The sequence below is a fragment of the Sinocyclocheilus anshuiensis genome, unplaced genomic scaffold, assembly GCF_001515605.1.
Source record: "Sinocyclocheilus anshuiensis isolate Anshui unplaced genomic scaffold, SAMN03320099.WGS_v1.1 scaffold93, whole genome shotgun sequence".
NCBI classification, from domain to species: domain Eukaryota; kingdom Metazoa; phylum Chordata; class Actinopteri; order Cypriniformes; family Cyprinidae; genus Sinocyclocheilus; species Sinocyclocheilus anshuiensis.
In genome coordinates this window covers 864,857-879,610 of record NW_015539852.1, presented here as the reverse complement: position 1 = coordinate 879,610, position 14,754 = coordinate 864,857, and the positions used below count along the sequence as shown (strand labels likewise).

The 14,754-nt window shown below is 37.8% G+C and overlaps 1 protein-coding gene across 2 annotated transcripts in view; it reads right to left on the bottom strand.

The window, feature by feature from the left end:
• Nucleotides 1–14,754, bottom strand: part of cdh13 (cadherin 13, H-cadherin (heart)) — a 319,293-nt gene that overhangs the window by 227,766 nt on the left and 76,773 nt on the right. For both annotated transcript variants that reach the window (XM_016480972.1, XM_016480973.1), the window contains exon 2: nt 4,221–4,341. In XM_016480972.1, the coding sequence (XP_016336458.1) occupies nt 4,221–4,341 (121 nt within the window). The remainder of the gene's footprint in view (nt 1–4,220; nt 4,342–14,754) is intronic.

Below are 14,754 nucleotides of genomic sequence, written 5' to 3'. Positions count from 1 at the left end.
TCAGAAATATTAAGCAACACAACCATTTTTAACATTGATAGTATCAAGAAATGTTTCTTAAAGACCAAATCAGCTTTAGAATGAGTTCTGAAGGCTGACACTGATGACTGGAGTAATGAGTGAAAATTCAGCTTTGCCATAACAGGAATAAATTATGTTTTAAAATATATTAAAATTGAAAACAGTTATTTAAACTGCAATAATATTTCAAAATATTACTGTTTTACTGCATTTTTTGATCAAATAAATGTAGCCTTGATGAGCATAAGAGACCACAAAAATAAAAAACTCATACTAAACTCAAACATCTGAACAGTAGTCTGTGTATGCTTTACATACAAATTTCTATGAATCTATAAATACGAATGAGTTTGCCCTGGGCAGCTTTCTTCTGTTGCAGCTATACTACCTGCAAGGATTTTGAGCATAGAGCTCGCAGCAAATAAGCTTCATGAAAACCAAGTGTACTTCTCTGACTGAACGATCACGCTTTCGCAAACAAGCATAGTAATGCATTGCTTATATTTCGGTTTACTAGGAAAGTTATTTGCACATGTGCGAAGTTGTGCGCGTAAGTGATTGTGTTTGGTGTGTTGTGCTGTGCTGACAGGAGCATATTCAGGGTAATAGAAGTGCACAGTGGTTACAGGGTGACTCAGTAAAGCGGAACTGAGCTCTGTCTCCATGTGCATGGATCGCTGGGTCCCTAGATGACAGAATGCCTCAGCACCCTTCCCAATAGAATAGAATAAAAAGATTGAAACTCCGAGTGAGATTGGCCAGCTTGCTGAATTGGTGATAAAATATATATTTTTCCATTGGAAAAAGTGGCACTTCTCATTGCATTTTTGGCCTGATGACGGAGCTTTCACCTTGTTTCTTTGTCTGTCAGCGTAATGAGTTGAGTGGTGTTCTGTAGCTTAAGTAAACTGAAATTCAAAGGGAACAATCTTTTGTAAGGACTGCCGCCACTCTCACTGTTCTAATTACATGGATCAATGGCTCCACCCAAACACAAAAACTTGGAACACAGCGGTCAAACGGGCTCCAAATCGGTGACTGTGTGCAACAGTCATGCCCAGTCGCACACACAAACACAAACGTTCACAAAAAAGCCTCATCGTCACGCAAACTGCAGCATCCGCAGTACTGTCTTGGCAGACTACGGTGCCCATTCTTCCTCTTTTAGCTGTGCAACCTGTTGACACGACTGTCAATTTGGGAAGAGGAGACAGAAAAGAAAGGCACTTTGGCAGAGATGCTAGATTCCCACTGGGGCCCGAAGCGGTGCCAGCTAGACATTACTGCCGATCCCAGAGGAGTTAAAGAAAAGCTTGAAGACATTACTGTGCATCTCCGAGGAGACACGGTCCAGTGAACTGTTACAATCAAGAAGAACAGTTGTTTTGCTTTTTTGAACGAGGACTGACATTCTTCGCAAGACTCTATGAGATCCCACAGAGCCTGATTAGCCAATCAAATCACTCCCGCCATTCTGTTAAAACACAAATCTTTCAGGATTTCTTTCAGGTTACATGGCTGGAATTTACAGCTTTAACCTTAAATGTTCTTCAGAATTAAACTGCTAAATGTTAATTATTAGGTCTTAAATATGATAATGTTCTAAAATGCTATTCATTATTATAATATAAATAATGGCTGTTACTTTCATAGTTCAATATTTAGTGACTTCTGAAATGACAATAACTTAAAAATATATTAATCATAATACACAAACACACAGAATTTGGTAACGACAACCTCATGCCATAATCAAATTAACTTCTGAAAACTTCAGGTAGTCACAACCACATGTATTGTACATACAATTCTGTGCACAACTACTGTAGTTGTCAGTGTTCGGGAAAGTTTGAAAGTAATGCGTTACAATATTGCGTTACTCCCTAAAAGAGTAACTACTTACGTTACATTACGTTACTTTTGAGTTACTTTTTAAATCTGGGCAGGGCTTGCTTGTTTGTTTTTAATATAAAAAAGTTCTTGTTTTACATATATAAAAGCCATGTAAAAGCCCTTTCACAACAAAAGTGAAATGAATATGCCTCAGGCTGAAGGAAATGTAAATTCATGTCTGTACAGTAGAGGGCGCAGCTCAAGCAAACTGCATGAAGAATATGACGCAGGAGAAGAAAGTTCAACACTATTCAGCAATAACAAAATTGAAACACAAATGTGTCATATTTGCTTATTAGTATGCTTGAATTGGATCATCAAAGGTCAGTAGCAAAGACATGGGTTAATAAAATGGGATTACATACATAAATGATATTTGTCTAATTTAACATTTAATTATTGTAGGTTTGTATAATATTCTGAGTTTGCATTTGACTGTTTTTATTCACTTTGAGGAATATTGAATTTGTTTTTGTGCAGATGAGATGAGTAAATACATGTTCACACAGCATGCACAACGTTTCTGCACTTAACTCCCGATTTCTCTCAATATGGCAACACGAGAGCTGTCAGTCAGGACATGGGAAACAAAGTAACTGGAGTTACTTATTTTAATGTAGTCATATATTTGGCATATATACTGAGTTACTTCTTCAAATAAGTCCCTTAAACACAATGTAACTGACAATATTTATAAGCAACATCCCAAAGATGCTAATAATATGTGGACATGGCAACACTGAGTAGCACACTGTTCAAAATCTTTACGTGCATAAACAACAGATAGAAGGATAGATAGACAACAATAGAATGACTGATAGAACGACAAAATGATGGATAGAATGACAGATAGAATGACTGGTAGGATGATCGATAGATAGAACAATAGATAGACTGAATGATGAATCGACTGAGCGACAGATCAACCAATAGATGGAATCGGTAGAACGGTCGATAAATAGAACAATTGATTGATAGCTAAACCAATCTAATGATAGATAGAACAATTGATCGATAGAACGATTGGTAGAATGATTGATCGAGCAAAAGAAAGACAGAACGACTGATATGACAGTCAGTCTACAGGCGATAGACTGATTGTCTATCGATCAAGCGATAGATAGAACGAACAAACAATTGATGTATGGATGGATGGACAAGTTGGTAGCTGTTTAAGCATAATACATCAATTTCAAGCAGTTCAACACATTCAGGCTATTTTGTGGACCGGTTATGAATATCAAGCTTGGCTATGCTCCTCCACTACTACTATCTCTCATGACTTCGTGCCAGTTTTCCACAATCAGGGATCAGTGTAGAACAAGCACCTCACACTTATATTCCATCCTTCTTGAGCGAAGCCACTGTCTGCCTGCTCTCACTGCAGCATGTTTGGTCCCCTGTCTGATTACTATTCACACACAGTATAGGACCTCTGGACATCTCTGAGCTGAACACCACATAGTGGATTGCATTTTTTTTCATTTATTTTATTAATTTCTCATGTTAGGCTTGAGGGGTGGGTAGGTTACAACTCCACCAGGCAACACATTGTTTATGATTTATCTGAAAACTGATTAATATGTTTTTGCTCCCAAAACACTCATGGTGTTGCCTTTTTCATGCAAGGCAGTGTAGGAGTATCCTGTGGGGACATACATGCTTAATGTGTAATTAGACTGTAATTTCATTAATCACTCTGATTCTCAGGGTTCTCAGGAGAGTTTCATTGTGCGAACGTGGAGACCTGTGAGGAAACGACTCCTTTATTAGCAGTTCTCGCTCTCTGCTTTTCTTTTTCTGCAGCATTCTAAAGTTTTTTGATAATCTGTCCTAACTGCCTCTGAAAAATATGATTCAGACAGAAAATGTCTGTATGGCGGCGTTGTCTGCCAGAATCTTGACATGAATTTTTATGCAGAAAGTTCTACGCAGCTGCAGCCGTTACGAGCAGCAGCCACTGGAAGAGACTGGAATCGCAAAGGCTTTGTAAACATCCTCACAATCAAACAGAATAATTTATGAGCACCAGATCATTTTGATGCTTTGTTTGGACACTGGAGCCTTTATTTCCTTTTTTTTAAATAAATGAAAAAGTATTGTGCATGATAATGAGAATAATGAACAATCAACATTCACCCGAGGCCCTCGAGAACTGTTCTTTCTCCAGCTGGCGTACACATGTGGCTCAGACAGCCCCGGTGTGTGAAAGAGAGAAAGCAAGAGGCGAGAGAAAGCCAAAAAACTCAAATTCCACAACCAAACCTGCACCTTCTCATTCACTGATGATGACATTATTGCCGTACCTTGCAGCAGAGGAACGTCTTTGAGGAACCCTCCACTGTATTCCACCTGGTACTCCTTCTCCTGAAATCCCGGTACACATTCAGTCTTCTCTTCCTCTTCCTGCGCTCCAGTGCATACAACCTGAAACAGAAAGATAGATTTCCATTCAATTACTGAATACAGTTGACAACTGTAACATTTCTTAGTCAAGGTTTTTTGTGTAAAGAATTTATACAACCTGATTTTGCCTTTTTATTACATCTTTTGAAAGAGCAAAAAAAACTCTTGTAAAACTCTTGCTAAAACAAGGGTACTGACCAAATCTAGAGTATTGTAGTTCAGATAGATCAACAAGTCCATTTTCTGTCGAGCCTACAATGACTAAATGCTGCTTTTACGGCGAGCAAGAGCACAATGATTCTGCTGAGGGCTTTTCTGGTCAATTATACCAATTTTAGGTTGCCTTCCACTTAGGAAAGCAAAGCTTGTCTTCATTAAGAATGAAAGGTAATCATCCAGCTTTTAAAACTCAGAGGAAATTGCTGTTTTGTGGCTTTTAGTTCGATGGTAGATGGAGAGGCTTTTTCCCCTTTGTAAGGACCAGTCAGCCATGCAGCACCAACCTTTCTGTCCATCTTCCTCTTTTACTTCCAGCAACATTATTACTCTTTCACACCTATTTTTGCTTTCCATCAATCACCCTTTCAGCTGGAGGGAAACAGAGATTCTTTCTGACAATGACACACCCCGCATGCCATCCTTAAATATACAGCCCTGTTCCTCCTCTCAGTTCTACACAGTACATAACAAATCTAGACACACAGACAGAATTTCAGAGAGCCGCTCAAGAGGTCTTTCATAGGGAATACATTCAACACAGATTCACTACATCAGAAACATAGAGCATAAATCATCAGCTGCGCTGTCTAAAATGTAAATATTTTAGATTAGATAACCCATTCATGAATAATGAAGGTTTTGGCTTCGTTTCTCCCTTTATGATTTAGTAAAACCCAATGCTTTCTTCCCAATCATTCTTTATGAAAGGATATGCACACAGCTGCTTTGTAGCTTAAAAAAAAGCTATTCTTTCTAACTTTAAAGAAACTAGCATTAGCCCAGGGCCGGCTCACTCTAAAAGGATATATATCAGTCCTAGTTGATTAATTGGGGTTTAAAAGACAATTAATATTCAATAATATAATCGAATATTATTGAAAATGTGAACTGAATTGAGATGGAAACGACACGTATTTGAGACTATTTATAAAAATCAAATAAATAAATAAATAAAACTCAAACGTTACCATAAAGTTTTTTATTCATCAAAGAATCCGGAAAAAAATTAATGTATACCTACATTTAATACAGAAAGCACATGTTCATTCAATAAAATGCCTTAGATATTTGTCTTTCCAAACTGCAGCATTGTTCTGCTACTCTGCGTTTTGCTGAGGTCTCTTTAGTTGTTATTGAAGCTAATATCCAAGTCAATTATTGAAGTTCAGTCAAAAATGTCGAAGTGTTGGTTTGATTGGCTTTGCGGAGTGGGAGAGCATAGGACGGCAAGGGCCTTGTAAGGAGCCAGCTGGGACACAGAATGCACATTATGAGGGCAGCTCTCAAACAGCTGCTGCACCTCACTGTGAGTTCAGATGAGCAGTCTGGATATGAGATTGTATGCTTCTGCACTGTCGCTACCTTCAAATCCCTCGAAAGAAGAATTCATGCCAGGGAGCTTCAGCGTTAGGGAGCTTCAAGCATGTTATTACTACAGCAATTCAGAGTTTCAAGGAAAATCTGCATCTGAAAAAAAGCCATTTGCGATTGCACACTCAGCAATACGGGAAAAAAAACAAACAAAAAAAATCTCACCACTGTGTATTTTGAGGAGAAAATAAATGCTTATTTTAGCTTATTTTTTTAGATTTAATGAGCCAAATCTGGCAAAAGTGCTGTGTTTACTGAAATGGAAAAAATAATATCATTCTTGTCCTACAGGTTAATTTACTGCTAAAATAGCACTGCCCTCAGTGACGCTCGGATAGCACTATGCAGTCTCTTGTTAAACTCACAAAGGCATACTCTGCTTTATCTCCAGTTTAATGACAAATACATTTGAGGGTTAAGGGCACCGTTTCCAAACAAGGTCTCCACTCTTTATGGTTGTTTCTACTCATCCCACTGCTTCTTCAGTCCTTTAGGAGTTCTCTTAATGGAGCTCCTCATAAGAGAACAGAAGTTAGTTTAGTTACACAGAAACTCAATGATTTTCATATCCGCATACGAAGCAGATATTCTTAGAATTGCCTCAGCAGGGCAGAGATAACATTGCATATAAGACAGCATGACAGACATTTCTCCAATCAGCATGGTGAACATCATTTGAACATCCATCCAGACAAAAAATGTCAGAGCAGATATTATCAGAGGGCGCCTGTGCACATGTTTGCCCTATCCCGGAACAAAAAGAGAATAAAATGATAAAGAAATAAAGATGAGAAGGAAAAGAAAAGGCTGGACATTAATTATGTTGTGTCCTTCAAAGTGCCCGAGGCACAAATCTGCAAGGTGTCAGCAAAAAAAAGTGGACAGAACTTGTAAAAATTTAAAAGGGTGTTAAAGGGAAATTCACACAGGACTTCTTACATTTCATCTGGAAAGTTTTTAAATGTGCTCAAGAGCAGGGGTTTGCAAACTTTATGCTAAGGAGCCCAAATATGATGATCTCCTAAACGAGACTTAATTTCTAAAATATAGAGTCATATTTTCATGTACAAAGACCCATTTATACTGTGTGAGAAACATATTAGGTGTGATATTATTGCATGAGGACATCATGTTGGTTCTAAAATAAAAGTACATGGTTTACATATCATTTCTTTTAATTATGAAAGTTCAGTAATAAATAAAAAATATATTTAAATGAACATATAAAATTACCAGAACAATATTTACTTTAAGTGGTCTGTATACATAGCTTTTCTATCCACTGTTATTAATTTCAGATGTATAAACTATATGATAAAAACCCGTTTATTTTTGCTATTAAAAAACAGTGCAGAATAATATATATATATATATATATATATATATATATATATATATATACATAAATATTCCTAAAGGTAAAAAATAAAATTAAGAAAGAATTATATACAAATAAATCTGAAGAAAAAACATATCATAATAAAAATGTTTTGAATGGATTTTTATACAAAAAAAAAAAATCATTATACAGTACATTTTCATGTTCCATGTATCCTTCTTGTGGCCCAGTTAGCTGAAGCCCTATAAATGATGAATGGCTGATGCTCCATATCACTTTTCATGATGCTGTGTCAAGTTGAAAAAAATAACTTCTGACAAGCAGTGCACCAGATCAATATCAGATTTTTAAAAAATCATTCACATTAATTAGGGGCCAGGATAACTACATATATTGACAAGTGTATTAAAAGCACCTATAAATGCACTTTATGTTCAATATTGTTGCACTCTGTCAAACTGCTAGAAAGCTTCCTGCGTGAATGGTCACTGTGTGCGTGTGTGAGAGAGTATCCAAGTTGGTGTCAGAGCAGATGACAACCAATAGGAGGACAGAGAAATGAGGTAAGAGGAAAGAGAGAATGTGCACCCTTGCTCACAAAAACGTGTGGCCTTGTTTGATGTGACAAAAGAAAGCCCAGCGCAAGGGGATTGTGGTGGCCTGCCTTCATCTCCACTGCGTGGCTGCTTACAGGAAGACAGGCGTCCAAAGCAAGAACACCACCTGCTGCCTTGCCTCGACTTATCCCCTCTCCCTCCCTCCCTCAATAATACAGGCTTTTCTTCTCCTCTGTCTGAACTGGAAAGCGTAACTGATTGCTTGGCATGTTGGTCACCTTATCGGTTCATTTCTGTGATACAGCTGTGTGGAGACTTCATTAGTTTCTAATAATTTGACTCAGCATGATTCCCTTATTAAACAAAACTAGAGAAGATGACACTGGTGGGCTGTGATCGAGGGGACAGGGGTTAGGAAATGACAATGTTCCCTGCTGGTCCGGAGAGAAAAGCATTTAAATGTGCTTTTAGAAGTCTCCACTTTTCTTTTAGGTCTTGCTGCTTGTGAACGACAAAGGCGGAAAATTAAATGGATAGTTCACTCAACAATTAAATTCTGTCTGCATTTACTCACCCTCATGTCGTTCCAAACCTGTGGGACTTTTTCCCTCCGTATAACACAAACGGAGATATTTAAAACTTTTTCATGCAATTAATGGTGACTGAAGCTTTCAGCTTTTAAAAAAGCACACAAAGCAGCATAAAGTATCATAAAAATGTAACTATCAGGAAGCCATACAACAGATGGGCCATCCGATGGGCCATCCAATGGGCTGGTAACTACTGCAATTTTTTTGTACATTTGTACAATTCAACAGATGCTACACAATACATATAAGAGTAAAATATAATGCGAAATGCAGCATTAGTATTGAGATGGGCCTGGATTACGGAGACCCGAAATTCTTTGAATCAGTGAGTTGAATATTGATTGAATCAGCTAGCTGAAGTGAACCAGATCAGTCTGATTTATTAAGAAATCATTAAGGGTCATTAGGTCATTAATTCAGTCATGCAGTATACCATATGTCATAAAATAGAAGACTATTTAAATTTTCATTGAAGGGTTTAAAGGTTAACATAACTGTTGAGGAACAAAAAATAATAATAATACAATTTGAACCAGAACAGTTTGATTTGTAAACTAATCATCCAGGCTGGTTTTGTTAACTGAATGAAGTAACTGAAATGATATTTAACAGCTACAACTCTCTCAAACATGTCAAGGGTTAGGGCTCAGATTTCAGAGACTTAAATTTCAATCACTTTCTGATACAGAATCAGTAGCAAATTGGATTTCCATTGATGGGTTTTAAGGTTAACAACTCTTGAGGAACAAAAAACGCAGCAAGAACATCACAATCACTGGAACCTGATCAGTCTTTGATTTGTAAGCTAAACACTCAGTCTGGTTTTGTTAACTTAATTAATCAATTCATAGAAAAGATCTTCAACTCTGTTGAACATGTCCAGATTTTCAGACTTAAATTCCAGTTGGTTTCTTATACAGAGCTTCCATTTTGACAACTTTGAATATAGCAAACAAGGTCGTATGGGCCACTTTATGATACTTTTATGGTGCTTTTGCATCCTTTTTGAAGCTTGAAAGCTTCATTCCCTGTTTATTATAACAACACAAAAACATTGTTAAATATATCTCTGCAAGTCACACAGGTTTGGAACAACATGAGGGTGAGTAAATAATGAGAGAATTGACATTTTTAGGTGAACAGTCCCTTTACGTTTGAGGGAAATGATAAAAAGGTAGCAGCAAGGGCTGTGTTTGTTATAAACAAAGATAGGTGTGACAAGAGACAAGACAAATAAAGCATGACAAAGAGAATAAGCTTCCAAACTGATGAGTGCCATTTCTTTGAGGTGGCTTTATGAGACCCAGCTGAGATATAGAGGTTATGGTTTACTCAGCTCTTCCTGAGAGAGTCTGGCTTTTTGTTTTGCTTCACTGAGGGGAAACAGAGTTCAAACCCATCCTCCGTCTCCGCTCATAAACTGCGCTATAAAGCCCTGGGTAATACTGAAGATCTAAACGTGTTCCTTACTTTGCGACTACATTAAAACTGAGCCTGGGCAAAAAAGCTTGACGAGTATCTGACAAAACTCTCTAGTTTGTTAGCTTTAGCACTTTTTCAAAGCCGACACCATAATTTATGCATGCAATTCATGCACGTTAGAAATCCTGCAGCGCTTGATAGCTGGACTCTTTTGGCTTCATCAATAAGGTCAGCGTCTGAGACATCAAATCTCAGCTTCCACATAATGCCTGGATTAATTCTTTCCAATAGAAAGCCTGAAACCAACATGTACTGTAAAGCAATAGTTAGCAGATCTAAAGCACTTAATCCCTCTCCATGGCATGTAATCTACTCATTAGACCTTCTAACCTCAAAACTACTGGAGGATAAAAGCAACAGATGAGAACGTAACCATAACACAGGCCACAAGCACTAAGAGTCTACAGATGTAACATTTCAGCAAACATTTCACAGTGTATAATATTCCAATATTGCATCAAATGAAGGCCTCAAGCTGATGCACAGATGCCCACTAAACCCCTCATATCCACTGACCCCTGGAAAATACCCACATCCCCATACGGTATCTAATGTGCATTAATTACTGCAATCACTTGGGATGGTACACATTCCCTTCCAAACCTTCTCCCCACTGACGTCTCAGTTTTCAAATCTGGCCAAAACGACACCCTACTGTTCCCAGCCAATGAAACGACCAGGACGTCCCGTAATCCACCCCCAGCTGGGCAAGAATACATTCCCTAATAATTCCCTTCCCTACCCTGGGCTGAGTCCTCTGCTCTGTGGTAAATGTCAGTGCGCACAGAGGGCGTAGCAGGAGTGACCCAGGCCTGGTCACAGCGAGAGTCTGCAGCGGAATCAATCAGTCAGCCGTCCAAACAGCTGCATCTGGCTTGCCAGTGGGAGAAGCAGCCTGCACAACCATCTGGAATCTGGACACACTACACCTGCTGGGCCAGTGAATTAAGGGTTGGTGCATAATCAGAAAAAAAAAAAAAAGCCGGGCACTGGGCACAGCAAACAGACACTCAATCTTGGATGGTATCTGCATTGTTGCTGTAATTTAGAAGGCAGGGCTGACAGGGTTCACAACTGTGGTTCCAACTCCAGATGTGTAAACACAATGCACCACCGAGGGGATCCTGGCCTATGATTCAGACTCAGTTTAGCAATAATAAACTGTTCATATTCAGCAGACGATAACATATCTGTCCAAACTAACTCATACTCTAGCTTTTCTAACTTTTTGCAACAGAGAGACAAAAACATTCAGTATAACTATCTTGCATGCATTGGAACACAAACCTGGGTCTCCTGAGCTTCCAAACTATTGGAAAATTATAAACATAAAGGATGCGACTTAAAGCAAAACCACTGCAGCGTGAATAAAGGGTGCATCAGGATAGAGCAAAAGAAAACAACAGTGTTTACCTTAAGACATTACCATTCAGCTGGGCCAAACAGCTGGCGCTTATCCACTCTGTTTAAAGGGCAGAGAGCAGACCTTGGATGACTAAGCAGATCACTGGGGTCATAAACATTCTGAATGCTGAAAAAAAGGGGCTCCAAGAACCAGACTAGTTTCCTGGACTCAGCTTTAGACTGTCCAATGTATATAATGGCTCCAATCTTAAGTTCACCTATAAACAAAGTGGTATAAATCACCACATTTATGTAGTATATCTACAGCATATCCGATAAGTCACATGACCAGAGTGGTTTATTTCCTGTTTGGCCCTCTGAAAGATGATGTCAGTGTTAAAACTCCATAAAAAGAAGCAAAATTGGCTCTGTGCATATAAATACCTACCACATTTGACAGCATAGAATTTAAAGGGTCAGAATAGAATTTTGGGTCATACAATCTTGTCCAAGTGTCCAGTAGTAAAACACATTTTTAAATAAGTAACCAATTTTTAAATAAGTAAACAATTATGTACTATTATAAAACTACATATTCCAAGTATTAATATACCACCATTCAAAAGCCTGAGGTCAGTAACATTATATAATCTTTTCAAAGAAGTCTTATTGCTGTTTAAAATAATTGTTTCTATATATTTTAAAATGTGATTTACTCCTGTGATGACAAAGCTGAATCTTTAACAGACATTGATTCACATGATCCTTTGAATCACTGTAGTATTTTAATATTAAAGGGGTCATATGATGTTGCTAAAAAGAACATTATTTTGTGTATTTGGTGTAATGAAATGTGTTTATGTGGTTTAAGGTTCAAAAAGCACATTATTTTTCACATACTGTACATTATTGTTTGTCCTCTATGTCCCGCCTTTCTGAAAAGCGAGGTGTGGGGATCTTATCTATTCACAAACAGCTTGTAAAACTCCAAAGAGAAATGAAAACTTGAAATCGCATCATATGACCTCTTTAATATTTTAATATACATGTATCTGAAATATATTATAGAAATCTAATATATATATATATATATATATATATATATATTACAATGTCAAAGTGTTTATTGTCACTTTTGATCAATTAAATGCATTATTGATAATAAAGGTATTAACAATTTCTTCAAAAAAAAAACTTTTGAATGGTGCATTTAGTGAAACAAAGCAAAATTAAAAAGAAAGGCATTCATTCTTTACCAACTTTTTATTTTTTCAAACAAACAAATACATGCTAATATATGTCACTTTATTATTTATCATTTTGTTGGGTCTCGTAGGGCAATGGAGCATATTCCGTAGTTTCCAACCAGCTACAGTGACAAAAAATAAACCATGTTCACTCATTTCTTAAAAATCTTTTTATAAAAGGCATTCAAGCTTGTTTCATTATGCTACCCAAAAGTAAGACACATTAACTCACTGAGAATAATTTGAAATTAAATTAGTTAAATGTTTTTTTCTAGATGCTGATCACTCACCTGAGAACATTACAACTGCAGTAATGTGAACACTGAATATGCTGGCTAAAGTGCTAAAAATATCATCTAAGCATATCAAAATGATTTTGACGGCTGAATGATATTTTGCCATGACATTTAAGTAACTCCAGTGACAGTGGCTCAATATTGTAGCTGCACTTTCTTTGATACCTGCTGAATCTGTCTCTGGGTCAGTAAGGTCATCTACATCAGAACTGAGGTGGCGACAATTCGCTCACAACAATTGTGCCATCAACTCATATAGCATTGCAACACCCCAGGATGTGTATTAAGGGTCAAAGGGTACCATCCAATATGGCGATAAGCAACTACAAAAGAGTCCCAAAGTCAGGTTTCTGTTTTCATCACCTTCACCAGGGCCGTGGCGGAGAGGAATGGACAAGATTAGCCAGCAAAGCTAGCAATAACTCACATACTCCCAAACAACCTTCCCCTGGTGCTAAGCCCGTCCACAGTAGTGTCTGAAAGCAAGATACGGTCGGCGTGAGCGATTGCGTCCTTTTTCACGATTATCTGCTCAAGTCTCGCCGTCAAATCCAGCCATGGTCACACCATCCATCAGTTTAAAGGGCAAAGTTGCCAATAAGCCCTCCAACCCATGAAGCAGCCCTCCTTCTTCCTTTCACCGAGATTCAATAGTGGATTGAGAGTGGAAAAGAAAGATTTCTTCAGACATTTTGAGGGAGCAGATCAAACTACTGGGCGATATTCATGGGGGAGCTGCAAAGATATTGAACCGGACGTCCACTTTTTCAACTTCTTTCTACAGGCCCAATATTTCGCTGCTGACATGGTATTTGCTTTACTCCCCTTCCTGGGAGGCCCAAGCGGTCTATGCTTTCTGGAAAATGTTGTAGCATTCTACCCCTGGCTACCGCATCGAGTGATTCACGGGAATTTACCAAAGTCAAACGTTTTGACTTCTTGTCTTAGCTTGTAAACAGCACTTACTCGTCTCCTGATATTTGGACTTCAAATTTTTTTCCCTCTCTGGTAAAATTCTGTGATTTCATCTCACGGATCTCTTCCTCTTGCTTTCCTTTTGTGATTTAAACCCTTCCAATTAATGACGTGTTCTGAAGGAGCATAACATTCCTCCCTGTCAACAATGCCAATGAGAAGCTTATGCCAAGCTCAAAGGAACACAACCGGCGGTACAAAAGAAATATGCAAATGAAGTGTCTTTTCAGATCATTTGATACATCTGCACATTTGATCTGGGTCCTTTCATTTCCCCATGTCTCTTCGTCTACAGTTCTCCTACTGTTAAATCTCCCACTGTTGGCATGATTAATGACAACAGAGGCCATGCGCTCGTGTTTTCCCCCCTAAGAATCAAACTCTTTAATACCATTTTAAAAGCACGTTAAAAGGCCACTGAACGAGCTGTGAAAGCTTCCTCCTGTTTTCCTTTTTTTATCATCTCCAGCAGAAAAATCAATTTTGTCTGAATCAATATTTACTCCTGATGCTGTCTTCTCCCAAAATAATCGACAGCTGGTCTTTTGTTCAACCCCGAAGAAAGTAAAAAGCAACTTAAAGGTTACTACAGTAGAGTAAGTTTTAAAAGCAGAAGGGAAACAGGAAAAACAAGGGTAATGGATATAATTTACCTCTCGTGACATCCCCCTGAGCTTTGCTGTTAATCTCTATAAAACTGTGAACCGAAAAAGCAGCTGAACTTCTGTAAATGGCAAGACATTATGTAAAAAGCCATCTGTTTTTACAAAAAAAACAAAACATTCTACATACTACTGAGCAAAATTAAGGACTGAACAACTGGCTTTCTTTCAGTTCATCAGTGTAACTTTGAATTGAATTGGCCATCTAGCAGTCATTTCATTGAAATGTATTTAATCTTCCTTATATTTAAATTGAAAGCTGAGGTGAAATGATGCTGAGTTGCAATTTAGTGGATTTTAACTTTAGAAGTTTTTTTGGAATTTCAAATTCAGTTTTTTTAAGCATTCCCTA